Below are 22,694 nucleotides of genomic sequence, written 5' to 3'. Positions count from 1 at the left end.
TTGACGACCACAACATTTCATTAAAATTTATTTGCTAAGTAAAAATGTCAAACTTCTTGAAAGATGTTTGAGAAAATATATAGACTTTATTTCATGTAAAGGACTTTACACACTTTTGAACGATATGAAAGACCTGTTTTGTTTGTTGTGTAGACAAAGGAAAGTTCTATGTCTTTACAAATATTTGAACTTCTTTAGACAGAGAACTTCAAGAAACGCCATGTGAAAGTTTAGATGAAGTTCTTCTCCACTTTCAGAAAACTTTTAAATATATTATTAAATTGGCAAGAAGTATAACATCTTTGTTCGTTTATTGTCTTCAGAGATGAAGGATAATATTTCACATTTGTTTCACCCTTCTTATATTCTTTCTGTTCGGAAAGATTCATAGCAATACTGAAAGAAGTCAATGTTAGAGTTCTTTATGGACAGTATAATGAGTATCTTTGACATTCACGAAAGAAACCCTTTTGTTTTCAAAACTACTGCTAACTCTTGTGAAGTATAACGTTGCGGTCATGACGATAGCTAATGGTCTGACATTACTGACAAACTTAGATTCTTTCACAAACTTCCTTGTTAAAGATAACATTAACGTTTGAAGCACCATTGAACTCATTTCTTGATGACAGTAGCAGAGAGCATTGTATTGAAAAGAACTTTGCAATCTTGCATGTGTTTCATAAAATAAAAAATATTAATTATTTTTGAAAAATAAACTTTAAAAAATCTAATCTAATTTTTTCAAAAAATATTTTATTTCCTACTAAAGATATGTATCGGAAGTTGTCTAAGTTAGAACACTCGGAAAATAAAACAACTTCTAACAGAAGCTAACATAGAAGTAGAGTGCAAAACATTACGCGACAAAACAAAAAGCACTCGCTGACATTCTCAATGACTACAATGGTGAAAATAACTTATGATAGAATTCATTGAGTTCATAAATGCAAGAGGCATTTCCTTTAAATGACGTTGCTATTACTTATCATAGACGTTCAATACTCATTGAATGTAAGCGTGAGATGTTTGACATAACAAATGCAAACGTTGGTCATACTCGTAAATGCTCTTTCTCATGAAGTAAGGGCGTGAGATGTTTGACATAACAAATGCAAACGTTGTTGAAAACAAGAAGAAGAGACGACAACACTGAAACAACAGAGAAGAGAGATGTTTAAAAGTGCTATAGAACAAGTTCGCAAAGCTAACGATTCATTCGTTCCATTGACGACAAACCAAAAGAAGGTGAGAGATGTGTTAAAGAAAAGATAAGAGAATAGGAAGAGGAATGTGTAAGACAGGCAATAGACTCATTGACTTTAACATCGAATCTTTAGAATGAACCAACAGAGACTACTTACACAAACATTTCGGTAAGGTTTTCATGAGACTCTTAGAGAAGATTAAAATAAACTCTCCAACAAAGATGGCATGGTATGTTATAAAACTGGGAGAAGTATGAATGTTCTACGTTAAAACCTTCAATAATATTGGAACATTACTACATCAAGCTCTTGAAGGAGAACTTTATTCAGAGATAGAAGCAAATGCCGCAAGGTATTGTTGAAATGCACTATGACTTCTTCTTGACAAACATAAAGAATCTTACTGAAATAAAGATGTATGATTTAACAGAATATGAAGGCTTAAACGATGTCAGATGTAAAGAAAGGCAAACCAAAAAAGAGACCATATAGAGATGAAAGCACACTGACAAATGACCAGAAAGCCATTTTGGAAGCTCTTAAGCAAACAGGAAACCAGCACTTATAGAAAGCTTTGGAAAGATAATGGTGAAAGAAAAGTTTTATAAGAAGAGAAGCGGTCAGTTCTGGAAGTATCTTTGCACGTTACCTATAAATCTTGAACGCTACCAAATCTTCAATGAACTGAACAAAAGAACTGCAACACTTATGACAGAAGACATTGTTTCGTTTATGCTTGCATTCAGGCTGGAGAAATGAAGAAACTATTTGACCACATGAGAGAAGTCATTCGTGTTAGAGACTTTCCTCAAAGTAAAGTACAAGAAATTTCTGACGCAACAGGTATAGCATTTAATGTTACCATTGGTTACTTCAATGACTCAAGATTATAATGAAATAAAAAGAGGATACATACCAAAAGAATGTGAAACTGTTTCGAACTAATTGACCTACTTCTTGTTGAAGACCACTACATGCTAACGAAAGACTTCCAATGACAACATACTTCGTCAGAAATTACAAAGAAATCTTGAAGGAGTGTGGTGGAATGAACATTGAAAAACAGATGAAAATATATACAATGAGAGAGAACAAATATGTAGTTCGTTATGATAGAACAACACCGTTATGGGATGTTATGAAAACATTGTGGAGTGCAAATATTTCGAACCTATTTCTTATAGGAGAACTTTTCACATATTACGACTGACTTATATATAAACAGAACCTTGCACCATTTAAAGATTTGACATATGCTCCAAAGTATTGTGTACAACTGAAGAAGAAAGCCGAGTCAAAAGAAGTAAATAAAAATAAGTGCAAGTTCATTCCTGAGCACGTTTTCTTTGCTGACTTTGAGTGTAGTACCGATGGCTTTCATAAAGCTTTTAACATATGTTACGACAGTGAAGATGGTTCAGTGAGTGAAAGCATTTGGGGTCAGAACTGTGCAACAGAATTTTTGGAACGACTTCCTGACAAGAGTTTAATATATTTCCATAACCTCAGCTATGACATAAACTTCATCTTAAGACACATGACAGAAGTGAAAGGAACTCCCATCATTAAAGGTTCACGAACAATGCAAATAACTGGTTTATATAAAGGACGGGCAATTATTATAAAAGACTCTTACAGTGTTATAAATAAGAAGCTTAAACTATTTCCTGCTATGTTTAACTTACAAACAGGACCGAAAGAAGTATTTCCATACAACTACTACAGCAGTACTTTGTTAGCAAATGACAACAGAACTGGTGTCATTTCTGAAGCATGTAAGTTTGTCAAGGATGCAGATACATTTATGAAGAACATAGATTCCATCAAAGGTTGTAGAATAGATGAGAACCACTTCGACTTAGAAAAATATAGCACGTTTTACTGCAAACAAGATGTAAGAATTTTAAGAGAAGGGAAAAAACCAGAATTTTCGAAAAAGTGACACCAACTATTAAAGTTATTTTATTACTAGATTTATTTACAAATTATAAGATAATATCATTAACCGAATATATTTTTAATATAAATAAAAAACTTTTTTTATACAAAAAATTACAATCAATCGATAAATATTATAAAACATTTATTCCAAAAAGATTAAGTAATAGGTGGGATCCTGCATATAATATAATTTTATGTCATAAAGCTTACAAATTTTAGATGGACCACAGTGAGAATGTGAGTGGTTAATTTAAAGGTGGTCTGATAAAGATATCGAAGCTTACTCAACACAGCATGAAGCAGTTTCTAATACACAATCTTACTAGTGGTGTTTCGGTCGCCAGCGCTCTCATAGGGGTGCTGATTTCAAAAACCACTACTTCAAATTATTCAACAATACTCAATGCAGCATGAAGCAGTTTCTAATAAATATATACATATATAAATATATACATATATAAATATATACATATATAAATATATACATATATAAATATATACATATATAAATATATACATATATAAATATATACATATATAAATATATACATATATAAATATATACATATATAAATATATACATATATAAATATATACATATATAAATATATACATATATAAATATATACATATATAAATATATACATATATAAATATATACATATATAAATATATACATATATAAATATATACATATATAAATATATACATATATAATATATACATATATATAATAATATATATAAATATATACATATATAAATATATACATATATAAATATATAAATAACAAAATACAATCAAAAAATAGTGTTTGGAAATTTAAGGTTAAGTGTCACTTTTTCGTAAATTCTACCACACTCTAGAATAGATGAGAACCACTTCGACTTAGAAAAATATAGCACGTTTTACTGCAAACAAGATGTAAGAATTTTAAGAGAAGGTTTTGTAAAGTTCCGCAATGACTTATTGAAAGAGTTTGATTTAAACGTTTATGACTACGTTAGTATTTGTTCAATTGCTAACAAATTATTTGAGAACAGAGTGTACTTCCCGAATGGAAATCTTTATGACCTCTCAAATAAACCAAGAGAATTTATTTCGAGATGCATTCAAGGTGGAAGATGTATGTTGTCAGATAACATGAAACAAAAGAGCGAAAAGAAACTCATTGCTGACTTCGACGCTGTTTCATTATATCCATCAGCTATAGCAAGACTTTATACTTTAGAAGGAATTCCAAAGGTTATGAAGGATGAGATGCTAAGCACAGAGTATTTGTTAAAGCATTTATTCGATGACGACCAAAAGGAACCCATTGGTGAAAAGTTTATGTCTGGCTTCTTTGTTCTCATTAAGATAACAGAGATTGGAATACATAGACACTTTCCTTTAATAGTTTGTGACCCTGAACTAAATCCAGAACTTAACGTTCCCAGAAGTTCAAACACTTGCTGTTTAATGTATGTTGACCATATAACATTACAAGACCTCATAAAATATCAAGGTGTCAAATGTGAAGTGTTGCAAGGATACTATTACGATGGAAACAGAGATATTAGAATAAGAGATGAAGTAAAGAAGTTGTTTGAGTTAAGGTTAAAGTATAAGAAAGAAGAAAACCCATTACAAGAAATTATAAAACTCATTCTGAACAGCATTTATGGCAAAACCATTTTATCTCCTATTGAGTCAAAAATAACCATAGTAGATGACAAAGATGCTATAAGATATGCCATCAGAAACTACAACCATATAGTGAAGTTCGAAGGTTTGGATGGTTCAGATAAAACTATTTTCAAGCTAACGAAAAGCATTTGCAGACACTTTAACTTCTGTCCACTTGGTGTAAATATTCTATCAATGTCAAAACGTATTATGAATGAAGTGTTTTGCACGATTGAAGACTTAGGATTAAAAGCATTTTATCAGGATACAGATTCGATGCACATTTACAATGAAGACATACCACGTTTAGCTCATGAATTTAAGAAGAGATACGGTAGAGAACTTATTGGTAAAAACCTTGGTCAGTTTCATAGTGACTTCGCAGAAATAACACCTGGAAAACAAAGTTTAGCATACAAGTCAATATTTTGTGGAAAGAAGACCTACATAGACTTACTCACTAACGATTTAAATGAAGTTGCATTTCACTGCAGAATGAAAGGCGTGAAGCAAGATGTTATTGCTTTAACCGCTAATGAAATGTTTCCTGACTCTGTTCAGTGTTTCTATGATGAAGATAAAGGTTTAATGGTTCCGCAAGGAAAATTTGACAAAGACTCTGAGTTCAGTGTTATGCAGTTATATAAAGCACTTTATGACGGTCAAGAGATTGGATTTGACTTATGTAAGTCTTCTAGTCCTTGCTTTGCTGAAAAGTTTAACTTCTCAATAACGACTAAAACAAGCTTTATTCGTAAGTTGAAGTTCTGAGGTCATTTATTTTTGTCAGCAGTGAGACCATTCATGATAAAAATAAGCCGCTAGCGGCAAGGGCGAAGCCCATGTGGTCATTTACAATACTGCGATGGTAGAGTTTAAGAGTTGTGCTTCAATGTAGAGACAGTCCTTATGGTCTGGAGGTAAGAACACTGGGCAGTTATGGTCATGAGTGGAGAACATGTCTATCCAAAACTCACGATTGAAGCCAGTTAATTTATAGTATTTAGGGTTAGGAAGTGGTGAAGTTCTTGTATGACCAATGAACTCATTTTCAACGCCTTTGGCTATATTAGAGAAAAGAATAGTTGCTTTCTATCCCAAATGCCAGGTGTTACAATCTTTGAAAATTCATTTTTCCTCGGAAGCATTGCATCATAATTGAAAACATTCTTGAAATCATCACTTGGTTCAGAGATTTGAAATCTTATACGTAATGGATTTTCTTTCTCTTTAGCGACTTCATTGAATGGTGAGAATACAACAAACTGACAGTCATGTGTTCCATCTTCATTTTCATTAAATTCATAATGAAAGTCTATAAGTTGTGGCTGACTACCTTCTTCTTTCAGTTGTGCAAGAAACTCACGTAAAGGCTGTAAAGTTTGTACTTCAATGTTAAACTTTTTCTCGAACATTTCATTAAATGAAATCATACATTGCAACAATGTTGTATCGTCTTTAAAGTATTTGTATATGTGAATGTTTTGGGCGCTTAAAGACTGTTCGTCATTTTCTATCTCGACTTGAAGTATAAAGTCAACCTTTCTGAAAGCATGCGTTATATACATAGATGTTATGCCAATGTACTTCTCTTCATTTATGTTCACAATCCAGTCTGTTGGAAACTTAAACGTTACTCTGTTCCCCTTTATTTTGACGTCAGGGTTTTCACTACTGAACGCAACAGATAAAGGTATTTGTCTATACATTTAGTTCGGATAAAAATAAACCATTTACTCTTTCTTCACTTCAGCTTCTTTAGCTTTTGCTTCAGCTTCTTCTCTAGCTTTCTTCGCCAGCAAACGTGGGTTCTTCTGTCTTCCAGCAGCTAATGCAGCTAGTTGTTTTTCACTAAGTTTTCTCTTTGGTCTCTCTGGCTTTTGTTCTTGTTTTTGTTCCTTCAGTTCGGATAAAATTTGCTCGCGAATTTCTTTCTTCAATGCTTCAACATCTATGACCCCTTGAGTCTTGTCCATATGACTTGTCTGAGTCATTTGACTGCAGATAAAAAAACAAAATTAAAACTTTAACCGATGTAAAATGAGCTTGTCAAAATCAGAGCGAGAGTCTATTATATTAAATGACGCAAGAGGAATACAACATCCTTTCTATTATGTAAGTCAGAGTAAAGATGGTAAAATATACGTAAGAAAAAGAAAGGTTCCATTAGCGAATGCAGAGAGCGACAACATTAAGGTGCATGGCACCGAGGGTGAAGCCCATATAAAACCTTCTATTCAAACTGAAAAGTCAATAAAACAAGAAGAAAAGAAGCCAGATGTTCTTTCAATAACGAACCAAGAGCTTATTGCAAAGTTCGTGAATTTCATTGAAAAGCAAACCGAGTCAAAGAACCCTGACCCACCAGTGAAAGAAGTTGAGACAAAAGAGAATGTACAGTTCATTGAAAATGTCAAGAAACAACTTCCACCACGAATGCCAAGAAGAAGAGTGAGAATAATGAAGTAAATAGATATTTTTATCCGAAGTAAATACATGCAGAACGAACAGTTAAACGAATTTACTCCAGCAGAGCATATTCATCAGATTCGCTCATATTTCGATATCATAGACAATGCAGTTCAAATTGGTGACACTAATAGAAAATATTCTGACGCAAAGATTCCATCACAACCTGGAACTGCTAAAGATAACACATGGGTAACATTCAATCTCTCACCTCCTGGTGAAAATATGTTGGACCTTTACAATACATTCATTACGTATAAAATGGAAGGTCAATTTATTGCAGATAAAGAAATTGGTTCAGGTTCCAATAAAACAAACTCACCAGGATTTTGGATTGGTTTCGATGACGCTTTCTATGCAGTTGCTGGATATCAAATCCTTGCAAATGGTCGTATCGTATATTCTCAAGACAACGCACGAGAAGAAGCATATATAACTTCAAACTCACAAACTACCGAACAAATAAAGAAAGTAGATGTTTTCTCAAAGACTCGACATGAAGATGTATGGAGTCGTTCGGGAACATGCAGAACAGGACAAATTGTTAGTGGTCCAATTACAGCAGGAAAATCATTTGATTTTAAGCTTCGTTTAAGAATTCCTGTTAGAAAGTTTTTACCATTAGAAGCTATAAGATTTATTCCTGCATTTGCTGGTAACATTCAGCTTAAAGTAAAGTTCAGTAGCGACGCATTACAATGCACATCTATATCTGTAAATGATATCATTGCTTTCAATCCAACTCTTAAAGTTGCATTTGCTTCAGATTCAAATCCACCGACAAATAAATTTGTTCCATGGAATGAACCATTCACTATGATAACGAAGGCAATAGAAGCTAGTGGAACAGTTACTATTACAACTGTAACCCAGCAACTATTTCGAACAAAGATGGATTTTAATGAATGTTTCATTCATCCAAAGTCATTCTCTTTAGACCCTAACATTTATACAGAACTTGTAGAACATTATACAAACGAGGCTTTATGTTTTCCTGTTAAAGTTATGGATTGGATTCCTATGGACGGTTCATTCTCAAAGAATACAGATAGTTCAAGTGCAACATTTACAGCAGCTTATACGCCTATTAATGTTAAAAGTATTTGGGCACTATTTAGAAAGAAAGACAACTATTATGTTAATTTTGAGAACCCTAAGTTTAAATATCTTCAGCTTTCCATGGGAGCTTATGGAAATATGCCTGCAGAACCTGAAAAATCATATGGACCTGTATTTTATGAAATGGTTGCGAACGCTTGCAATACAAACAATGATATGATTGGATTTAATGAAGATGTTATGAGGTCATTGGTGGATGATGGTAGTGTGGAACATAAATGGGATAGCTATGACAACACACATTTCTTATGTGGTTTTCCAACAGAAGTGGACTTTTGCTTCCAGCAAGGTCAAACATCTACTGCTCCAATAACATACAAATTGTCTGTTAAAGGACCTATTGAACTAGCAACTGAAAACGTACCAAAGCCACTTATTGGATTTATGAGGGATTGTTGCTTTGCCATTCAGGTGCGTGCTAATGGAATCCCAATAATAAGACTTGACGACTATAACTTAGCAACTGACGACAGTGAGGAATAAAGGATGAACGTTTATTTTTAAAGCTTATAAATGAGTTCTTCATCAAGCTCTCGTGAACCTTCACCATCTATGAAACAAACTTTACCAAACGATTATGGAGCACCTATTGAATATTTCTTACGAGCTGCACAATGGCAAAGAGCAGTCTCACCAAGGTTAGGTGTTCCACCAGCTCCTGTCAAAAATAGCATTTGGTCAAGTCCTTATATAAAATATGGTCTCCCACTAGGTTTGCTAGCTACAGCAGGAGCAGTAATGATGTTGAAAAGAAATAAAGCAAATGTTGTAAATAATACTGAAGTAGCTGAAGTTAAACAAACTCCGACACCATCGCCAAAACCAACGCCTTCACAAACAACACCTTCAATGACTCCTGAACCTATGGAATTACAAACTCCTGTTCAAAAGTCAACTCCAAAACCGACTCCAACATTTAAACCAGAACCTACACCACAAATAAATCGTAAAACTCCTGCGTTTCTTTACTGAAAAAATAACGTTATTTTTATTTAATATTAAAATTTTTATTTGATTGAAATGACGACTAAAGTCACTGAAGCAATGAAACAAAAGTTTTTGGTAGAATACATTAAATCAGGAATTATTCCAGAAGGTTTTTACATTCATACTATGAAGGATGGTAGAGTTCAGTTTAGAAAGATAAAGCAACCATTAGATAAAGAAGGAATTTTGAGAAAGATTAAACTTCATGAGGACAACATTGCTGAACTTAAGAAGAAGTTAGAAGAGTTGGAGAAAGGAAGAGAGTTATAAAGCAATGAATTCAACAGGGTGAAAAAACAGGTGAAAAAAGAGGTGAGATCTCACCATTTCACCTAAATTTATTTTTGTGCTATGTTTTCATACGTGTGAGGGTGGTGATATCATTTATTTTTTATTTTATTTTTTAAAATTATTTGGATGTAATGACAGAACAAAAGCAACTCATACAAATCAAAACATATAACAAACATATATTTAAACATTTATTTTTCCTTCCTGAGCATAACATGTTCTTTCAAATACATCCGAGACCAGTTGACTTTTCATTGACTGTTTATAAAGATAGAAATAGTTATATCATTAAACCATACGATGACGAAGGTAAGTTATGTAAATTGTACGTTAAGAAGTTAGAGAAAGTTTATGGCTTCAAGTATGACTACAATAGGGTTAACACTGATGATGAAGATATTGAGGAAAATTTATGAGAACATTAGTGAAGTTGTTAGTGAGAACGATAATGAGGTGAAATTGTTGGCGGTTTTGTAAATATTTAAGGTTAAGTTAGTTTTTGCGTTCATGTTGTAAAATATACGTTAACGGTTTTGTAAAGTGTCAAATTCACAAGTACTGGGTAAGGTGGAACGCAGTGCCACCATACCCAAGACTTGTATACTAACTTAGGGTGTCCAAAGGTGCGTTTAGCACAGCGCTCTATATGAGACTATTAAAGGAGATATATGCTGATTATAAATATATAATAAAAAATATGAATATATGTATATGATGAGTATGTTGTATTTTGGCGCCATGCCGGGATATAAAATGAATTTTGAGACAAGAGGCGGTTTCGCGGGAAATTTTGGCGGGATTTTTTTCATTTTTTTAATGAATCAGAAAGAAAACATCCTCGCTCTTGCAAAAAAATGCAAAGACTGTAAAAAAATCTACGAGACATTGGTAAAATGCTTCGGTATGGATGCTCCTAGCTATTCCACTGTAACGTATCATGTTAGGATGTATCACTTCATGAACAAAAAGGCGCCCATCATAAAAATTGACAAAAAATCGCCGGATCAAAGAAAAATCAAAGCAATTCTTCAAGCGCTAGATGAAGACCCAAGAGCATCACTCAGAAGGATAGAGGAGATGACAAAGATACCACGTACAACAGTCAGTTATTATCTGCACAATTATTTGAACTACAAACTAGCGTATACACGTTGGGTTCCGCACAACCTTAATTCAGTTCAAAAAAATCTAGAGTCCAATCTTCGAAAGAGCTCCTCTCTATATTGCGTGCGTATCAATCCAAGAAGTTTCGCTTTTTAGTAACAGGGGATGAGTCTTGGTTTCAATATGCAACAGAAGCCAAAATCATGTGGATCCCGAAAGATGAAGATCCGCAAACATTCCCGAAGAAAAAAATTGACACACCAATGATGATGTTGTCGGTTTTTTGGGGCGTGAATGGCATCATCGCAATTGATATTCTTCAAAAACCTAATACGATGAATGCTCAGTATCTAATTGACAATGTTCTTACTCAAATTATCAATTCTGATGAGTTTGAGAAATCCAAACAACAAAAACAAAAGTTTGCAATTCATTTTGATAATTCAAGAGTTCACAAAAGTCATAAGGTAATGAATTACTTGGTGGAAAACAATGTCAAAGTTGTTCCAAACCCAATTTATTCACCTGATATTGCACCCTCTGACTTTTATTTATTCGGCACGCTAAAAAAGAGAGCTGAAGGACGCGAATTCGCGAGTCCAGATGATCTTGAAAATTTTGTAAGAGAGCAATCTGAGCAATTTTCTCATGATGATTTAAAGCGTGTCTTTGAAGCCTGGATCGATCGCTGCGAACGCGTGATTGAATCCAATGGTGATTATATTTAAATAAACTTTATATATATGTAACTTGTTTATTTCTATTCGCAGTATTCAGGTTTGTGCTAAACACACCTTTGGACACCCTATACAATGGAACTGGCAATTATGTACCCCTTTGCCTCAAGGAGTTTACCAATGGATTTGGTGGATGATCAATTGTTCCGTAATGTTCTAATTATGGCAATGCACCTTGGACGTAAACATATAGGAACTAGTAATATGAGCGCGGTTTTGGACAGTCACCTCCCAAGAACGTTTTATTTGTGTGGCCAAAATGCACAAAGATCTTTGGCTAAAGGAGTTTAAAAAGGAAGAATCAGTGGGTGTTGCGATCGATGCCGGAAAACTCGGTAAAAGATCATATCTTACGAGTTCAATCATGTGCGCAACATCTCAGCTCAAGCCAATGCCATTAGAGACATTCCCGAATTTTACAGGTACTAAAGTGGCGTATGAACATGCGCTTTCACACATCACAGATTTTCTCATAAGATTTTACCAGATTGATGTTGCTGGTTTCGTAGCAGACAATCTCAGAGTCCAATGGTCTGCACTTGCATCAGTCCTTGAAAATGCACCAGAACATCTTGCCATTCCATGTGGATGTCATACATTTCACCTTTGTCTTAATGATGCAAGAAAACTCTGTCCAAAATTCGACAAATTTTGCCAAAATGTCGAATTGTTTTCAAAAATCTTCTCGAGCAAGCCTGTTGCATCACGACTTGGAGGTGGATGCCCAACAGTTTGTTTAACTCGTTGGACAAATTTGTATGACATTGCATCTTGGATAGTCTTCCATGTCGAATCAATCGTCGATTTCCTTGTTTCTGCAGATGTTCGTGAAGTTCCAGAAATTCACGAACACATTGAAGGAATCGTGAAAGTGCTTTTTGTTTACGCTCCTTCTCTCGTATCCTTCTTAACAGCCTTCAAGCTTCTTTCACAGAAACTCGAAAGCGATAATATTACGATCGCTCAAGTATTCCCATATACACTTTCCGCCTTAATATCGACACAGGAAGTAATGCATCAAGATTTGCAGCCGTTCTATGATATCCTCAAAACTCAGATGGATCAGAGGATGTATTAAACAAAACATGGTTACATTCAATATGCGCTTTTTGTATTCACATATATTGGACGTGAGTTTCACAGAATGAAGAACAGTCAAAAGTGTGAAGCACTCGAATTAATCAAGACAAAATACAATCTTATGCATTGTGAGCAAGATTGTTTGAAAAAAGCTAATGCAATCCTTAATCATCAAAAAATCAAGAATTTAACATCAGCAGAACTCAAAAGAAAATTTACAGATGTAATTTCCAAAACTACTGGTGTTCCTCATTACAATCAGAGCAGCTTTGCCAAAATTAATGTTTACTCACTCGCGGTCAACGATAATAATTTGGCCGGACAATCGTCCAGTAATACGAGTTTGGCCGGACAATTGTCCAGTAACGAGAGTTTGGCCGTACAATCTGCCAGAAATGACGGTTTGGCCGACCAAGCAGCCCAATTTGTACGCTATCAAAGCGATCGTTTTGAAGATGATACTGACCTCCCAAATAATGTTGATGTCAATTATGAAGCAGAGAGACAGTTTATTGCAGAAACAGAAGTTATGCCAGAGCCTGCAATTCTCAACACCGGCTCAGATTCTGTTCAAATAAGTTTACAGATCGATCAGAACTTATATTGGAAAGGCCCAAATGAATAAATGCTGGCATTTGTTCCAAAAACTTCAATGTTTGTTCATAAGTTAACACAATGATATGAATACCAGGGCTTATTAGAATTAATTGCATTGATTTGAGTTTTTCAATATCAGTATTTTTAGAGCATTCAAAACAAATATGGCAACCATCTATTGTAATTGGAGACCGATCAACTGGAATTTTTTCTATGGATTCATGAAATTGTTTGATCGCTGTAAATTTAATACCCATGATTTGTTCAAAATCTGCTTGAATTTTTTTGTCAGCTTTCAAACAAGCTTTTGCTAAAGTTTCCAGAAGGTCATTGTTTTTTATTTGATTCAAAACATTAAAGTTCTTGTACATAAAATCATTATTTTGAATCAGGGCCTCATGGAAGATTAAATGAATCTTTAAACGAATAACTTTGCTTTCATTCAAATTCATTACTGATATAATATTATTTGTTGAAACAATCAAAGAGAGTAATGGATTTCTAAATGTAGAAAAAAACTCTGAGATATTGTATGCAAAAGATAAAACATACTTGATTTGGTTTGTAAATTGATAAGTCTGCAAATTGAATTTATCATTCATTTTGAAAATTGTTTCGTTTGGGCTTGACATTATCAATGCTTTCATGATTGGTGTAACATTATCTATATTACACGAATTTAAAATATTAATTGATTCAAATTTAACTGCTAGTTCATAGAAAGAATATTTACTATTATCCAATATAGATCTGATACGTATTTGATAATATTCTTCACCATTTTGATTTGTTTGATCTGAAATTAAAACATTAATAAAATCTTCGATTGTTAAATCACACGATTTTCCTGAAAAAGCAAAAATATTCGAATATCTTTTATCGCCATTAATTATTGCTTGTATTAATGGTTTAGAAATTCCTGCTTTTGAGTATAATTCCTGGTCAAATGAAAAATTTTGTAAGAAACCTATAACCTGTGCATAAAATTTGGGGCGGGCAATTATAAATGCTTCTAAAAATTTAAGAATATATTGTTCCCCTAGACGATGGATTTTGATTTTAATTTGACTGAGATCTGTTTGCAAATATTTTTCACTTATAATCATATTTACCATTTCTGTAAAAGCTTCAGCGGATTTCTGAAATTTAGGTGTTGTTTCATATGTTTGAAGATACTTTACTTCATCGCTATTCGAGATAAAACGCTCTTTGAGTTCCTCCAAATAACAAATGATAGATTTATTTTCAAATCCAAATAATTTATGTCCAAAATTATATACATTCTTAATATTTCTGTTTAATTCTTTGATTTTTGAAACGATTTGTCCCCAAGGATATGATGGTGAATCTCCGACATATGCATTTGATAATGAATCCAAAACAGTGAATTTAGGTTTACCATCTTGATAAGTTATTTTATTTGTATACCATTCTTTTTGATAGGGTTTATTGGAAGAATAATATAATATCTGGATAAATTGTTGAATCAGAATTTACACTATTACATCTAATAGAACCCAACTGAATTAAAATCAAATCATCCGAAACATTTAATGGTAGATGAAGATGGTTTAGCATTAAAAAAATTGTCACTTTTTTAAAATTTCGGATTTTTAAGAGTATGTTGAAAATTAAACATACTCTTAATATATGTTAATAATTATCATTTGATAAAATTATTTAAATAGTAATCAAAATATTGTTATAAATATTAATGGAGTTGAAAAATTATGATCATAAAAGTAAGATGTTAGCATCTAGCCTCAGTAGATACTAAGTCATATCAGAATAGACACATATTCATCCTCAATTGACTCTTACTCATCTTCAATTGATTCTCACAAATAATCAATTGATTCGCATTAATTATCAATAGATTCTCACTAAGAATCAATTGATTCTCAGTCACCCTAAATTGATTCTCACTACTTATTAATTGATTCTTACTCATCCTTAATTGATTCTCGCTAAGAATCAAGTGATTCTCACTCTTCCTCAATTTCTTCTTAGTATTATTCAATTGATTCTCACTGATGTTCAGTTGAATCTCACTAATAATCAAATGATTCTCACTCATCCTCAATTGATTGTCACTTATTCACAATTTATTCTTAAACAACCTTAATTAACTCCCAGTATTCTTCAATTGAATCTCACTAATTCTAATTTGATTCTCAGTCATCCTCAATTTATTCTAACTCAATAAGAATATGAATATGAAAATGGATTGGAATAGGTGATAATTAAAATATATTGATATGAGTTTGTGAGAGTGTCTTTAATAAAGAAAAATTTGTCAAAGAACAATAATGTCAAATTTGGTGGGAGCATATAGTAATGAAATATTTATTGATAAATATTAATGTCATAATAATTGAGAGCATGTAGTAATGAAAAATTAATTGATAAATAATAATATTAAATAGGGTGATTGCATTGATCAATACATATATATGAATGAATTTCGATGTCAAACCGTCAGTCATATTGTTAGTCAAAACGTCAGTTATATTCTCATTCATACACTCACTCAAACCGTCAGTCATATTGTCAGTCAAACTCTCAGTCATATTGTCACTCAAACTGTCAGCCAATTGTCAGCTAAACTCTAAGTCATATTCTAACTAAAGCCGTCACTCATATTGTCAGTCAAAACGTCAGTCATGTTGTCAGTCAAACTATCAGTCTTATTCTCACTAAAACCATCAGTCATACACTCTCTTAAACTATGAGTCATATTGTCACCCAAACTCTCAGTCATATTCTAAATAAAACCGTAAGTCATAGAGGCTGTCAAACCGTCAGTCATATTGTCGGTCAAACCGTCAGTCATATTGTCAGTCAAACTGTCAGTCTTATCCTAACTAAAAAGCTAATTCATAGTGTCTGTCAAACCACAGTCATATTGTCGGTCAAACCGTCAGTCATATTGTCAGTCAAACTGTCAGTCTTATCCTAACTAAAAAGCTAATTCATAGTGTCTGTCAAACCACAGTCATATTGTCACTCAAACTGTCAGTAATATTCTAATTAAAGCCGTCAGTCATATTGTCAGTCAAACTGTAAGTCATACACTCACTCAAATCAACAATCATATTGTCACCCAAACTATCAGTCTTATTCTCACTAAAACCGTCAGTCATATTGTCAGTCAAATCGTCAGTCATATTGTCACTCAAACCGTCAGTCATATTGTCAGTCAAACTGTAAGTCATTCACTCACTCAAATCAACAGTCATATTGTCACCCAAACTCTCAGTCTTATTCTCACTAAAACCATCAGTCATACACTCTCTTAAACTATGAGTCATATTGTCACCCAAACTCTCAGTTATATTCTAAATAAAACCGTAAGTCATAGTGTCTGTCAAACCGTCAGTCATATTCTAACTAAAAAGCTAATTCATAGTGTGTGTCAAACCGTCAGTCATATTGTCACTCAAATTGTCAGTCTTATTCTAACTAAAATGCTAATTCATAGTGTCTGTCAAACCGAAGTCATATTGTCATTCAAATTGTCAGTCATACACTCACTCAAATCAACAGTCATATTGTCACCCAAACTCTCAGTCATATTCTAAATAAAACCTTAAGTCATAGAGGCTGTCAAACCGTCAGTCATATTGTCACTCAAATTGTCAGTCATACACTCACTCAAATCAACAGTCATATTGTCACCCAAACTCTCAATCATATTCTAAATAAAACCGTAAGTCATAGAGGCTGTCAAACCGTCAGTCATATTGTCATCCAAACTCTCAGTTATATTCTCACTAAAACCGTAATTCATATTGTCACTCAAACCGTCAGTCATATTGTCATTAAAACGGTCAGTCATACACTCACTCAAATCAACAGTCATATTGTCAGTCAAACTATCAGTCTTATCCTAACTAAAAAGCTAATTCATAGTGTCTGTCAAACCACAGTCATATTGTCACTCAAACTGTCAGTAATATTCTAATTAAAGCCGTCAGTCATATTGTCACTCAAACTGCCAGTAATATTCTAATTAAAGCCGTCAGTCATATTGTCAGTCAAACTGTAAGTCATACACTCACTCAAATCAACAATCATATTGTCACCCAAACTCTCAGTCTTATTCTCACTAAAACCATCAGTCATACACTCTCTTAAACTATGAGTCATATTGTCACCCAAACTATCAGTCTTATTCTCACTAAAATCATCAGTCATACACTCTCTTAAACTATGAGTCATATTGTCACCCAAACTCTCAGTCTTATTCTAAATAAAACCGTAAGTCATAGAGGCTGTCAAACCGTCAGTCATATTCTAACTAAAAAGCTAATTCATAGTGTGTGTCAAACCGTCAGTCATATTGTCACTCAAATTGTCAGTCTTATTCTAACTAAAATGCTAATTCATAGTGTCTGTCAAACCGAAGTCATATTGTCACTCAAATTGTCAGTCATACACTCACTCAAATCAACAGTCATATTGTCACCCAAACTCTCAGTCTTATTCTCACTAAAACCATCAGTCATACACTCTCTTAAACTATGAGTCATATTGTCACCCAAACTCTCAGTCTTATTCTAAATAAAACCGTAAGTCATAGAGGCTGTCAAACCGTCAGTCATATTGTCATCCAAACTATCAGTCTTATTCTCACTAAAACCGTAATTCATATTGTCACTCAAACCGTCAGTCATATTGTCACTCAAACCGTCAGTCATATTGTCACCCAAACTCTCAGTCTTATTCTCACTAAAACCATCAGTCATACACTCTCTTAAACTATGAGTCATATTGTCACCCAAACTATCAGTCTTATTCTCACTAAAATCATCAGTCATACACTCTCTTAAACTATGAGTCATATTGTCACCCAAACTCTCAGTTATATTCTAAATAAAACCGTAAGTCATAGAGGCTGTCAAACCGTCAGTCATATTCTAACTAAAAAGCTAATTCATAGTGTGTGTCAAACCGTCAGTCATATTGTCACTCAAATTGTCAGTCTTATTCTAACTAAAAAGCTAATTCATAGTGTCTGTCAAACCGAAGTCATATTGTCATTCAAATTGTCAGTCATACACTCACTCAAATCAACAGTCATATTGTCACCCAAACTCTCAGTCTTATTCTCACTAAAACCATCAGTCATACACTCTCTTAAACTATGAGTCATATTGTCATCCAAACTATCAGTCTTATTCTCACTAAAACCGTAATTCATATTGTCACTCAAACCGTCAGTCATATTGTCATTAAAACGGTCAGTCATACGCTCACTCAAATCAACAGTCATATTGTCACTCAAACTGTCAGTCTTATTCTAACTAAAATGCTAATTCATAGTGTCTGTCAAACTGTCAGTCATATTGTCACTCAAATTGTCAGTCTTATTCTAACTAAAAAGCTAATTCATAGTGTCTGTCAAACCGAAGTCATATTGTCACTCAAATTGTCAGTCATACACTCACTCAAATCAACAGTCATATTGTCACCCAAACTCTCAGTCATATTCTAAATAAAACCTTAAGTCATAGAGGCTGTCAAACCGTCAGTCATATTGTCACTCAAACTGTCAGTCTTATTCTAACTAAAATGCTAATTCATAGTGTCTGTCAAACCGAAGTCATATTGTCACTCAAATTGTCAGTCATACACTCACTCAAATCAACAGTCATATTGTCACCCAAACTCTCAGTCATATTCTAAATAAAACCTTAAGTCATAGAGGCTGTCAAACCGTCAGTCATATTGTCACTCAAACTGTCAGTCTTATTCTAACTAAAATGCTAATTCATAGTGTCTGTCAAACCGAAGTCATATTGTCACTCAAATTGTCAGTCATACACTCACTCAAATCAACAGTCATATTGTCACCCAAACTCTCAATCATATTCTAAATAAAACCGTAAGTCATAGAGGCTGTCAAACCGTCAGTCATATTGTCATCCAAACTCTCAGTTATATTCTCACTAAAACCGTAATTCATATTGTCACTCAAACCGTCAGTCATATTGTCATCCAAACTATCAGTCTTATTCTCACTAAAACCGTAATTCATATTGTCACCCAAACTCTCAGTTATATTCTAAATAAAACCGTAAGTCATAGAGGCTGTCAAACCGTCAGTCATATTCTAACTAAAAAGCTAATTCATAGTGTGTGTCAAACCGTCAGTCATATTGTCACTCAAATTGTCAGTCTTATTCTAACTAAAATGCTAATTCATAGTGTCTGTCAAACCGAAGTCATATTGTCACTCAAATTGTCAGTCATACACTCACTCAAATCAACAGTCATATTGTCACCCAAACTCTCAGTCTTATTCTCACTAAAACCATCAGTCATACACTCTCTTAAACTATGAGTCATATTGTCACCCAAACTCTCAGTTATATTCTAAATAAAACCGTAAGTCATAGAGGCTGTCAAACCGTCAGTCATATTCTAACTAAAAAGCTAATTCATAGTGTGTGTCAAACCGTCAGTCATATTGTCAGTCAAACTATCAGTCTTATTCTCACTAAAACCATCAGTCATACACTCTCTTAAACTATGAGTCATATTGTCACCCAAATTGTCAATCATACACTCATTCAAATCAACAGTCATATTGTCAGTCAAACCGTCAGTTATATTGTCACTCAAACTGTCAGTCTTATTCTAACTAAAACCATAAGTCATCGTGTGTGTCAAACTGTCAGTCATATTGTCACTCAAATTGTCAGTCTTATTCTAACTAAAAAGCTAATTCATAGTGTCTGTCAAACCGAAGTCATATTGTCACTCAAATTGTCAGTCATACACTCACTCAAATCAACAATCATATTGTCACCCAAACTCTCAGTCTTATTCTCACTAAAACCATCAGTCATAGAGGCTGTCAAACCGTCAGTCATATTCTAACTAAAATGCTAATTCATAGTGTCTGTCAAACCGAAGTCATATTGTCACTCAAATTGTCAGTCATACACTCACTCAAATCAACAATCATATTGTCACCCAAACTCTCAGTCTTATTCTCACTAAAACCATCAGTCATAGAGGCTGTCAAACCGTCAGTCATATTCTAACTAAAATGCTAATTCATAGTGTCTGTCAAACCGAAGTCATATTGTCACTCAAATTGTCAGTCATACACTCACTCAAATCAACAATCATATTGTCACCCAAACTCTCAGTCTTATTCTCACTAAAACCATCAGTCATAGAGGCTGTCAAACCGTCAGTCATATTCTAACTAAAAAGCTAATTCATAGTGTCTGTCAAACCGTCAGTCATATTGTCACTCAAATTGTCAGTCTTATTCTAACTAAAATGCTAATTCATAGTGTCTGTCAAACCGAAGTCATATTGTCACTCAAATTGTCAGTCATACACTCACTCAAATCAACAGTCATATTGTCACCCAAACTCTCAGTCTTATTCTCACTAAAACCATCAGTCATACACTCTCTTAAACTATGAGTCATATTGTCACCCAAACTCTCAATCATACACTCACTCAAATCAACAGTCATATTGTCAGTCAAACCGTCAGTTATATTGTCACTCAAACTGTCAGTCTTATTCTAACTAAAACCGTAAGTCAAAGTGTCTGTCAAACCGTCAGTCATATTCTCAGTCATACTGTAGTTCATACTATCACCCAAACTGTTGTTCATACTGTCACTCAAACTCTAAGTCATATTGTCAGTCAAACTGTGAGTCATATTCTCTCTCAAACCTTGAGTTATACTGACAACCAAACCCTCATTCAAAATGTCACTCAAACTGTCAGTTATATTCCTAGACACATTCAAACTTTCAGGCATATTGTCAGCCAGATACTCAGTTATAGAGTCACTTTTTTGTCATTAATGAATTCAGTTATAGATTCAAACATACATTCGGTCCAATATTGGATCATGCAGTTAATTCTACATTTTTTTAACTTGTAAGTCATTATTTATGAAAATATTTAAAATAGTGTAATTGCACAATGATGTGCAGTATTATCTTTAATATTAATATTGTAATATGCAATGTTATATTCTAATTTGAATGTTCCTTTTTAACCTCATGATTTCTTCTCACTGATCTGCCTTTTTATGCAGCATTTTGTATTTAATCTCTCTTATCCTTTAGATTCTCTATGCTTTCCATCTTTCTAAACCAGATTCCATTGTTAATTCTTAAATTAACACAAATCTTAAATTTCATATTAGTCATTGATCTGAAGTTATTGAAACATCTGACGTCTTTAGATTATCTTATCTAATATTAAAATGATTGATCTATTTACATTTTTAAAATAGTCCTAAAAAGTCTCAATATTTATAAAAGCATAATAAAATTAAATTTTTTAATATCATTTTCTAAATTATTCGTTTACTTTATGGCATAGTCTTGAAAAAGTATCAAAAAACATTATCTTAATGGTCTCTAAAGAGGTTAAGTAGCATACACACAGATATGCTAATGTGGTAAAAAGAGATTTATTGCAAAAGGTCCAAAATAGTATATTTATTATCAAGATTCGCGTGGAAACGTACGAGTTTGGGACGAATAACTAACATTCTTAAACATTTAGTAATACTCTGATAAGTACAAGTCCTTAGATGCGACATATGGCTTCTTTTGTTCTAACTTACCAAATTCAAGAACTCAAGTTGGCAGTAACTCTGTACTAAACATACTCTAAGAGCTTGTCATTATTCCGTGTATGACAAATCATACTTTAATGTTTTACTCGTTGAATAAAGAATGCTTGATTTTGAAATCGAATGTTTTTGCTTAAATAGTTCCAGATTCTTGAACTAGGGACGGAATTAGAGGACACGTCTTTGCTGGTTAGTCGCGTGCTTGATGACAATATGCTACAATTATAATAAACGTACAAAAGGGACGAAAATTGAGAGCTTGTAACTTTCAACCGATATATTATATAAAAATAAAATAGATTTGAGCATTTGATGTGTTATGCCCTACGTTGTATGTATAAAATAAGTACTTTATTTACTAGTTATATGTTCTGAATATAAGATATTAAAAATTACATTTATAAAAGCTTACCATATTTTTCTTTAATTATTGTTTTTCATAATAGGTAATGTTCTTATTTACGTTATAAAGTATGATATTTACAAATATTAAGTATTAATGTTTTTTGAGAAATTATTAGATACAAACAATAATGATAAAGATAGAAATGGTGATGAATAGCGATGTAATTATAGAAAACGTAAGATATATGAATTCAAAACAATCAGAATTTAGGTTGCTAACCATATATTGCGAAAAGGTGTTGTATATTGAGCTAAAATTATGATTATATTATAAAACTGCCACTTAAAGCATAACGATACTATTCCTTTTTCATTTTAATCTAATATGATATTAATTACTTTCGATTTAGCTATAAAATGATGATATGTTTTCAAAAATCATATTTTCAATCTGTATAATGCATAATTCACCAAATGTCTCATTTTTGATATTGCGAGATATTTTTGCTATCGGTTTCGCAATTTTG

At 33.0% G+C, this 22,694-nt stretch overlaps 7 protein-coding genes and 2 pseudogenes across 9 annotated transcripts, besides 5 other annotated features; 7 read left to right on the top strand and 2 right to left on the bottom strand.

Annotated features, from left to right (window-relative positions):
• Positions 1-311: 311 nt before the first annotated feature.
• Positions 312-10,292: a mobile genetic element.
• Positions 4,278-5,588, top strand: TVAGG3_1029220 (organellar and viral DNA polymerase type B; the record flags this gene model as incomplete). Its single annotated transcript, XM_001313195.1, has 1 exon — positions 4,278-5,588. The coding sequence occupies one exon, from the start codon at positions 4,278-4,280 to the stop codon at positions 5,586-5,588; it is 1,311 nt and encodes a 436-aa protein (XP_001313196.1).
• Positions 5,673-6,526, bottom strand: TVAGG3_1029210 (annotated as a pseudogene). Its single transcript has one exon. A coding segment is annotated over exon 1 (854 nt).
• On the bottom strand, positions 6,551-6,811 carry TVAGG3_1029200 (uncharacterized protein; the record flags this gene model as incomplete). The annotated part of the gene is made up of 1 exon (XM_051255126.1): positions 6,551-6,811. The coding sequence occupies one exon, from the start codon at positions 6,809-6,811 to the stop codon at positions 6,551-6,553; it is 261 nt and encodes an 86-aa protein (XP_051080700.1).
• TVAGG3_1029190 (uncharacterized protein) lies at positions 6,858-7,286 on the top strand (the record flags this gene model as incomplete). Its single annotated transcript, XM_051255125.1, has 1 exon — positions 6,858-7,286. The coding sequence occupies one exon, from the start codon at positions 6,858-6,860 to the stop codon at positions 7,284-7,286; it is 429 nt and encodes a 142-aa protein (XP_051080699.1).
• Positions 7,314-8,888, top strand: TVAGG3_1029180 (uncharacterized protein; the record flags this gene model as incomplete). The annotated part of the gene is made up of 1 exon (XM_051255124.1): positions 7,314-8,888. The coding sequence occupies one exon, from the start codon at positions 7,314-7,316 to the stop codon at positions 8,886-8,888; it is 1,575 nt and encodes a 524-aa protein (XP_051080698.1).
• TVAGG3_1029170 (uncharacterized protein) lies at positions 8,919-9,377 on the top strand (the record flags this gene model as incomplete). Its single annotated transcript, XM_001313199.1, has 1 exon — positions 8,919-9,377. One exon carries the CDS (start codon positions 8,919-8,921, stop codon positions 9,375-9,377), a length of 459 nt encoding a protein of 152 aa, XP_001313200.1.
• Positions 9,649-10,292: a terminal%2Cinverted (terminal inverted repeat of Maverick transposon ID:TVAGG3_1029160).
• Positions 10,293-10,320: a terminal%2Cinverted (terminal inverted repeat of Mariner transposon ID:TVAGG3_1029140).
• Positions 10,293-11,595: a mobile genetic element.
• Positions 10,389-11,515, top strand: TVAGG3_1029150 (annotated as a pseudogene). Its single transcript has one exon. A coding segment is annotated over exon 1 (1,127 nt).
• Positions 11,568-11,595: a terminal%2Cinverted (terminal inverted repeat of Mariner transposon ID:TVAGG3_1029140).
• A 188-nt stretch (positions 11,596-11,783) lies between these two features.
• Positions 11,784-12,602, top strand: TVAGG3_1029130 (ribonuclease H-like family; the record flags this gene model as incomplete). Its single annotated transcript, XM_001313201.1, has 1 exon — positions 11,784-12,602. The coding sequence occupies one exon, from the start codon at positions 11,784-11,786 to the stop codon at positions 12,600-12,602; it is 819 nt and encodes a 272-aa protein (XP_001313202.1).
• Positions 12,603-12,668: 66 nt separating this feature from the next.
• On the top strand, positions 12,669-13,229 carry TVAGG3_1029120 (uncharacterized protein; the record flags this gene model as incomplete). Its single annotated transcript, XM_001313202.1, has 1 exon — positions 12,669-13,229. The coding sequence occupies one exon, from the start codon at positions 12,669-12,671 to the stop codon at positions 13,227-13,229; it is 561 nt and encodes a 186-aa protein (XP_001313203.1).
• Positions 13,230-22,694: the final 9,465 nt, after the last annotated feature.

The sequence above is a fragment of the Trichomonas vaginalis genome, chromosome I (assembly GCF_026262505.1).
Source record: "Trichomonas vaginalis G3 chromosome I, whole genome shotgun sequence".
NCBI lineage: Eukaryota > Parabasalia > Trichomonadida > Trichomonadidae > Trichomonas > Trichomonas vaginalis.
This window is presented reverse-complemented; position numbering and strand designations above follow the sequence as displayed.